We start from the raw sequence: 8,831 nt of genomic DNA, 5'->3' as shown, positions 1-8,831 counted from the left end.
CTGCCTAGAATCCCCCAGTGAGGGGCTGGGGGCATGGCTCAGTGGTAGAGCCCCTGCCCAGAATTCCTCAGTGAGGGGCTGGGGTGTGGCTCAGAGGCAGGGTTCTTGCCTAATTCATGTAAGGCCCTGGGTTCTATCATGAGTACCACAAAAGGAAGAAAGGAAAAAGGAAGGGAGATATGATTGGTCACAGAACTGCACAAAACACAAGTTGGCACTGTGGGTCTGGGTCATGTAACGGGCTCAGGCACCGTGAAGGATTGATTTGAGGTGAATATACTTTTCTTCTATCTCAACTGCAGGGATCCCAACCACATGTGGCATGTGGGTGGCCATCTGCCCTCCCTGCCTTCTGCTGCTGTCCCAGTCATACCCCAGCAGACAGACAGACAGCTACGTACTTGTTGCAGGCTCCAGGTGAACGAGGGTGATCGCTTCCTCCCTGCCTTCCTGTCTAGAGAGCGGTCCCTGCTGGGGCTGGCATGGGGCCACCTCCAGTCTGCAGGGCTGGGGTCCCTGGAGTCCAGACAGCCGCCCTCCCTGTCGTACACCTTGCAGCGCCGGCTGGCTGCTATGAGAGCGATGCTCTTGGTACCCAGGGCCATCTCCTTGAGGGCCTGGGCACTCAGCAGAGGGCTCATCTCTCCTGGTGGCTGTTGGGTCCTCAGCTCCAAGGCAGCCGTGGGCTGCAGCCTAGAGATCAGGCTCTTGGTGCCTGGGGCATTTGGCTTCTGTGAAAGAAGAGCAGAGGCCACCCTCAGCCATGATGGGACCCCAGAAGCAGTCCCTCCTCGTGCAGTCTAGCTGGGATGGGGCTTCCCGTGTCACTAGCACCCTGAATACCAACCTCAAGCATAGGGGGTGTCAGCAAGATGCGGAGGGCTGGTGGAGGGAGAAGAGAGTCTTGCTTTCCAAGCCTCCGCAAGGGAGTGCTTTTTGAGGACCTGTTCCCATCACTGTGGATAAAACGGGAGACATTCTAAAGCCTGGCTCCTTTGACATAGCTTGGCCAGCTAGGATCCAGTCTCAGCTGCTGTTTCAGCCCAGAGCACTGTGATCCACGCATTTCTGGGCAAGGTGTTATGTGGTTGGGGATGGGGCCAAGCTGGCTCACCCATGCTGGTCACCTGCTATGGGTAACCAGGGTCCCAGTGTGCTGGGCTCTGCCCTCTATTAAGATGGATATATATGCAGCTAAGTTGTTCAGTTGTGGAGGTCAAGATAATAGGATGCAGAATGACCATGTAAATGAATGTCTAGGCATATCTGTTATGGGTTATCTAGATTGGGTTAACTGAAATAGGGAGATCCCTCCTAAATCTGAGTGATACCATTCTACAGGGGGCCTGGACTAAATAAAAAGGAGGATATAAGCTGACTATCAGCTTCCAGCGTTCTCTGCCTCTTAATGGCAGAAGTCATGTTTTCTCCATCTTGAGGACAAGACGTCTTATACCCTCAAACTGGGCCTCGGCAGGAAGGCCTGCCTAGAATCCCCCAGTGAGGGACTGGGCCATGGCTCAGTGGCATGGCCTTTGTCAGGAGTCCTCCAGTGTAGCACTAGAGCCCCTAATTAGTGCAAGGGAAGAAAGGCAGGGGATGTAGCCCACTTAGTATAGTGCTAGCCCAGCATGCACGAAGCCCTGGGCTCCATCGGCATAAACCGGACATGAAGGTGCATGCCTATGATCTTAGCACTGGGGAGGTGGAGGCAGAAGGTTTCCAAGTTCAAGGTCATCCTCAGCCACACGTGAGCTGAAGGCCAGCCTAGGCTACATGAGAGCTGTCTCAAAAAAAAAAAAAAGTCAATAAACAAAAACAAATGTAAAAAAGATGTTGAAGAACAGGCAAGGTAGCACAAGCCTTTAATCCCAGCACTAAGGAGGCAGAGGCAGGTGGATCTCCATGAGTTTGAAGCCAGAATAGTCTACAGAGTGAGTTCTAGGACAGCCGGGGATACACAGAGAAACCCTGTCTCAGAGAGAAAGAAAGAAAGAAAGAAAGAAAGAAAGAAAGAAAGAAAGAAAGAAAGAAAGAAAGAAAGAAAGAAAGAAAGGAAGGAAGAAAGAAAGAGGAAGGGGAAGGGGAAGGGAAAGGGGAAGAGAAGAGAAGAGAAGAGAAGAGAAGAGAAGAGAAGAGAAGAGAAGAGAAGAGAAGAGAAGAGAAGAGAAGAGAAGAGAAAAAAAATAAAGATATTGATGATGACCCCCTAGTCCATCTGTCTCCCTTTCCTGCCCAGCACTTATGGACACAGCAAGAAGGCAGCTATCTCGTGGCCAGGCACACGAGCTCCCCCACACAGCTCCAGCAGGCTGACCTTGAACCTCCAGTCCACAACTGTGAGACAGTTCATGTTGTTCAGGCTGAGAAGATGGCGACCTGAGCGACAGGACACTCACGTAGATCAGTCAGATGGGAACTATTAAAAATCCACAGACAGAGCCTGGTGTCTGTTGGAAAGTGCTGCAGGAAAAGAACAGAACAGAAAGGGAGGGGAAAGAGGAGGCAGGAAGAGGAGGGAGAAGAAGAGGATGAGGGAGAGGCAGAAGAGGAGGGAGAGAAAGGAGAGGAAGGGGAGGGGGAAGACAGAGGATGGGAGGAGGAGGAGGAGGAGGAAGAAAAGGTGAGGAGAGACAGGAGGGGAGGAGGGAGAGAAGGGGGAGCAGGGGAGGAGGGAGAAGGGGAAGAGGGAGAGGAGGGAGAGAGGGGAAGGAGGAAGAGAGGGGGAAGAGGGAGAGGAGGGGAGGAGGGAGTAAAGTGGGAGGAGGGGGAGGAGGACAGGGGAAAATGGCACTGGACATGATCAGGAGAGAAAGTCCCAGGAAGTGAAAAGGCCAGCTCCAGCTTCAGGCTCTTCACACTCCTGAGCCTCACCTCTGTTCCATGCAGCAGGGACCTCCTGTGGTAGGTTTATTCATCTTTAATGATGTATATATGTGTGCACATGTCTGTGCACATGCATGGGGCGGAGGAACATGTGTGTGCTCTGGCATGTGAAGCTCAGGACAAGCTCCACTGTCCTCCATATACTGTGCACCCTGCCTTTTTGAAATGGAGCTCGGAACTTGCCAAGCAGGTGGGGCTGTCTGGGCCAGCAAGCTCCAAGACGTCTGCCCACCTCCACCTCCTCAGCAGCAGGACGATCATATGCACATGCTGCCCTGCCACTTATCTTATCCAGGTTCAAGGACTGAACTCAGGCCACTACACTCACAAGGCGAGCACTTTCCCCACTGAGCGAGCTATCTCCTCAGTAGCTCGTTCATTTGAGACAAGCTCAGGAGGAGACTGAGTCAGGGCCCTGGAGCAGAGATCTGGGCTCTGAGGCGAGCCCCCGGGTGGACAGACGTGTGTCAGCCCCGCCTGGGACCTGTCCCATGGCTCTAGCGTAGGAGCCATGCCCACCTGTCTCTCTCTAGGAGCATCTGAGGCAGCTCAAACGTGGCACCCCACGGGAGATCTTTTCTGTCACCCAGAGGCTCTCCGCTGCTCTCCTCAGTCGGTGGGGGTGACACGTTCATAATGGGGCCATCCTGGAAGGGAAAGAACAGAGTCAGGGTGTGGCAGCACTGGAGATTGTCACCAAGCAGAAGGTCTCTGAGGGACCATGGAAAAGCTGGTGCACTCTCTCTGCTGAGGCTCAGAAGAAGCCATGCGCCAGGGAGCCCCAGCTGGGGCTACTTAACCTGTTTCCATCAAAGGAGCAGGGGAAGCCCTCTTCTCATTCACCGGTGGTTTCTAGAACCCTCAGGCTGCACACCACTGTATGACAATGTCCTGGGGCTGGGGAGGGAAGAGGAACTGGTGTTCAGTAAGAGTAAGTTCTGATTTGGGAAGAAGAAAAGGTTCTAGAAGATGGAAAAGGCCTCCCAGTGCTGTGATGTTTGGTGGCATGGAAGTCCTAGTAACACACACCTTGACTCCCAGCCCTCAGGAGCCAGAGGCAGGCAGATCTCTGTAAGTTCAAGGCCAGCCTGGTTTACAGGGTGAGTTTCAGGAGAGCCAGGGCAACATAGTGACACCCTGGCTCAAAACAGACCAAAGTACATAAAATAAGAATAGTCAGAAGGGTAGTAGAATACTTGCCAAGAGTATTCAAGGCTCCGAGTTCACCCCTCAGTACTGCCCTGTCTCAAAAACAATGATAAAATTTATGCATGGTCCCGTCTCCTGCCCCCCCCCCCAAAAAAAGAAGATACAGAAGAGAGTTACTGTAGTGGTTGCTTTGAATTGTCACAATTCAATTTGTGACACAATTTAGAATCATCTGGGCAGAGAGTATCGATGAGGGACTGTCCAGATGAGGGGGTCCTGTGGGCATGTCTGTGGGGTTTTCGTGATTACAATTCATCGATGTGGGAAGACCCAGCCTCAAAGTAGGCAGCACTGTTTCTCGGGTTTGGGCCCTGGACTATGAAAAGGGGACATGTGAGCTGAGTGCCAGGAAGCGCTCCCTCTCTGCCTGTGACTATGTATATGGTAGACAGCACCTGAAGAATCATGCCCATAAGGCTGTCCTCTGGTATTCGCATTCCACAACCAAAAAGGAAAGAAGAACTCTGTAGGTGCAGCTGGCGGCTTAGCCTGTCTGTGAGCCTTGAGTAATTCATTAGATGTGACACTGACACCCCCAGACGCTGACAACACACCTGTCACCAGAAAGGTCAAAGTATGTGATGTCACCGGAGAGTGGAGGAAAGGCTCACTCTAAGGAGTGTAACAAACGGTCTCCTCTCAGGTCCACTTAGCCACACTGGGGAGAACTCCAGAGGCTGCTCCCGTGAGCTGAGCATCTGCTCGAAGAAGCTGACACTAGAGATGTCCAGGAGTGTGAGGGGACCCTGCTGAGAACCAGAGCCCCAGCTGGGGCTTGCTGAGCAAAGATTTTTCACAGAAGCCAAATGTTTGTGTGGTCTCCATGTGCCAAAGATGGTTCTTTCAAAAGAACAGTAGGGCTGAGGGCAGGGCTTAATGGTAGAGCCACCCACAAGGCTCTGAGTTTCATCCTTGGCATCCTGAGACACGCATGCATGTATGCACGCACGCGCATACACACACACACACACACACAAACTTAGAGAGAGAGAGCATCAAGCACCACGGTAAACCAAACGTCAAGGTTGGCTTGGTGTTCTCTCTGCCCATCATGTGTAACCCTGACAACTCATCATGGGGACATGCCAGGCTAGCCCCAAGTAAGGGCCATTCTGCAGAGTAGCCCAGTAGCACCCTCAAGGGTCAGGCCGGGAGATAGAGAAGTTACAGACCCTTCCAGATGGAAAAGATTGAGGAGATGTGATGACTAAAGAAACACAGATTTCATTCCAGACTGCAAACTGGAAAAAGACATGGGTACAAAAATCAGATATGTGAGCTGGGCGGTGGTGGCGCACGCCTTTAATCCCAGCACTTGGGAGGCAGAGACAGGTGGATTTCTGAGTTCGAGGCCAGCCTGGGCTATACAAAGAAACTCTATCTCAAAAAAACAAACAAAAAACCCCAGATATGTGGGCCAGGAGGGTTAAAGCTGGAGAGATGGCTGGTAGGTTGGTTGCTCTTACAGAGGACCAAGTCTGGTTCACAACAGCTATGTCTGGAAGGTCACAATCCCCTGTACCTTCGGTGCCAGGGGCATACATACATACATACATACATACATACATACAATCTAAACAACAACAATATCAACAACAAAAACTACTGGGCATTAGGTCCATGACAAAGTTCCTGCCTAGAATCCCCCAGTGAGGAGCTGGGGCCGTGGCTCAGTGGTAGAGCCCCTGCCTGGAATCCCCCAGTGAGGGGCTGGGGGCGTGGCTCAGTGGTAGAGCCCCTGCCTAGAATCCCCCAGGGAGGGGCTAGGGGCGTGGCTCAGTGGTAGAGCCCCTGCCTGGAATCCCCCAGTGAGGGGCTGGGGGCGTGGCTCAGTGGTAGAGCTCCTGCCTAGAATCCCCCAGGGAGGGGCTGGGGGCGTGGCTCAGTGGTAGTGCACCTGCCTAGAATCCCCCAGGGAGGGGCTGGGGGTGTGGCTCAGTGGTAGAGCCCCTGCCTAGAATCCCCCAGTGAGGGGCTGGGAACATGGCCCAGTCGTAGGGTGCTTATCTAGCATTCACAAGGCCCTGGGTTTTATTTCCAGCATCGCAAAGCAACAAAAACAACAAGGAAAACCAGCAGAGCACTGGGATGCTTCGGGCAGGTATGCTGCCTAGTGTGGTTCTACAACAGTGAATTCTTGTCTTCTCTGTTGATGCAAACCCACAGAATTAGGAATCAAGGTGAAGTGAAACTGTGTCCCAAGGGGACACAATGGGCTAATACAGGCTCACTGACTGCAGCAAACAGACCCTCTCTGGAGAGGGATGTTGGCAATGGAGGAGTCATAGACTGAGGTAGGGGTCATTGGAAACTCTGATATGGTATGAGTTCAAAACTACTGTAAAACATCAGACCCAGGCATCACGGCTCACAGCAGCCTGGGCTATGTAACAAGACCCTATTACAATGCCCTTTCCAAAAATATTTTACTTAAAAAAACAAAATGAAACTTGAAATCATTCCTCCCAACAGGACCCACAAAGACCCTAGAGGAGGGGACGGAAATTCAAGTATTTCTCTAAGTTCCTGGAGGATGCATCCCAGAGAGCTGCTGATGCTCAGGATTCCCTTCACCAGCTTTAACCCACCTCTGACTCTTCAGGAATATCCAAGGACCAGAGTCATGACAGGAGAGGGAGCAGTGGTGGCCTCACCTAAGGGAGCAGCACCCACACCCGCTCAGAACCCCAGTGGACCCTGCTCACTGGACAGGCTATGGTCTTTAGACTTGCCAGACTCCCCTAGTTAGAGTATTAGTGTGTGTGTGTGTGTGTGTGTGTGTGTGTGTGTACATGTGTGCACTATGAATTTTGTTCCGTATACATGCACATGTGGGAGAACAGCCTATGTAGAGATCAGAAGTAGACTTTGAGTGCTTTGTTTTGTGTTGAGACAGGGTCTCTCACTGAACCTGGAACTCATCGATTCAGCAAGGATGGCTGCTCACTAAGCCCTAGGGACTCACCTATTTCTGCCTTTCCAGCACTGGGATGACAGACAGACACATCCTGCCTGGAATGACAGACAGACACATCCTGCCTGGGATGACAGACAGATACATCCTGCCTCGCTCAGCTTTTGTCAGTGCGTCCAGGAACTGGGTCCTTACAGTGACACAGTGAGCGCTTTACCAGCTGAGCCATCTCCCCAGCTCATCCCTTGGTCCTGGACCCAGTCTGTCTGTGCAGCCTGAGGCTTATCACGCACTCCACGTGCAACTGACCAGTGTACCGGATTCGAGGATGTCTTGGTTTCCTTCTCCATTCCCTCGGTGCCCGGCACAGCTCAACACAGGCTGGCCTAGAGCAGAGCATGCTGGGATGTCGTTGACCATGGCATTAGCCAGAGGTGGGGGAAGTGAGACTCACTTGGAGCGAGCTGGACATCACTGAGAGCTGCAGCAGCAGTCGGTCCAACGTGCCCTCGCCCAGCTCCCGGGAGTAGAGTCGGTACTGCTGTTCCAGAGGCTCCGGGGCTGAGATGCCATTGTCTGCGGAAGCAAAGAGAGCAGCCATCAGAATTCGCTAGAACACACCACCGCAGGCACATGAAAACCACTACAATGTGCCAAAAGGGCAACTCCCGGTCTGAAATGTCTAAAGGGCAGAGACTTCCTAGGCAGACCTTTCTTTGTTTCTCTAGTAAACTGTCTTTTAAATTTCCACCCATTTAAACTTATATTTTAAGTCAGGGTCTCATGTTGTTCAGGCTAGTCTCGAACTTACTATGTAGCTGAGGATAACCTTGAACCTCTGACCTTCCTACGTATACCCGCCAAGTGCTGGGATTATGGATGTGAGCCACCGTACTTGGTTTATGCAGTGCTGGGAATGGATCCAGAGTCTGATGAACGCTAGTCAAACACTGTACCAACTGGGTTGCATCCCCAGCCCTACGGTATATATGTGTACATGTGAATTTATGTATATATGTATTTGTTTTTTTTTTTGAGACAGGGTTTCTCTGTGTAGCCCTGGCTGTCCTGGAACTCCCAAGCCCTATTTTAATTTACTGTAATATTTGTGTGTGTGTGATATTAAAGATGGGAGTTCAGGGTCTTTTAGGGAATGGGTGGGTAGAGTCTCTCTGAGAAGCCTCAGCTGGCTCAGAACTTACTATGTAGATCAGGGTGGCCTTGATCCATGGGCCTCTGCCTCCTGACTACTGGGATTAAAGGCATACACCATGACACTTAGTAAGTCAGAATGTCGAACATGATAAGCCAACACTCTACCGCTGAGCAAGCCACACCTCAGCTGAAGTTTAAAAATGTTTTTCTGCTGTGCTGACATGCCACTTTCAGTTCTAACAGAATAGTATTGGGCTGGCCATGGAGAGCGCTTGCCTGGCACTGGTGATGCCCTGGTTTCTGCCTCCAGCATCACCAAAACAGGAGAGGAAGGGAAGGGAGGGAGAGAAGGCAGAAAATGATTCTAAAGTATAAATACAATTTTAGCTAAAAGTAAAAGACCAACTTCTGGAATGTATGCCCAAAAGAACTGAAAAAAAAAAAAAACAGTGTAGTGCACAGAACTGAATATAGCCAAGTGGTGGTGGTGCATAGCTTTAGTCCCAGGACTCAGGAGGCAGAGGAAGACAGATCTCTGAGTTTGAGGCCAGCCTGGTCTACAGAGCAAGTTCCAGAATAGCTAGGACAACACAGAGAAACCAAAAGGAAGAAAGAAAGAAAGAAAGAAAGAAAGAAAGAAAGAAAGAAAGAAAGAAAGAAAGAAAGA

The 8,831-nt window shown here is 51.3% G+C and overlaps 1 protein-coding gene across 1 annotated transcript in view; it reads right to left on the bottom strand.

The window, feature by feature from the left end:
- Positions 1-8,831, bottom strand: part of LOC110294986 (kinesin-like protein KIF19) — a 53,352-nt gene that overhangs the window by 4,372 nt on the left and 40,149 nt on the right. The window contains 4 exon segments of the mRNA XM_021163429.1: positions 402-731; positions 848-956; positions 3,406-3,533; positions 7,464-7,585. Of these exon segments, the coding sequence (XP_021019088.1) occupies positions 402-731; positions 848-956; positions 3,406-3,533; positions 7,464-7,585 (689 nt within the window).

Source organism: Mus caroli, chromosome 5, assembly GCF_900094665.2.
Source record: "Mus caroli chromosome 5, CAROLI_EIJ_v1.1, whole genome shotgun sequence".
NCBI lineage: Eukaryota > Metazoa > Chordata > Mammalia > Rodentia > Muridae > Mus > Mus caroli.
Note: the sequence above shows the minus strand (reverse complement) of the source record. Positions and strands in the feature narration are given on the sequence as shown.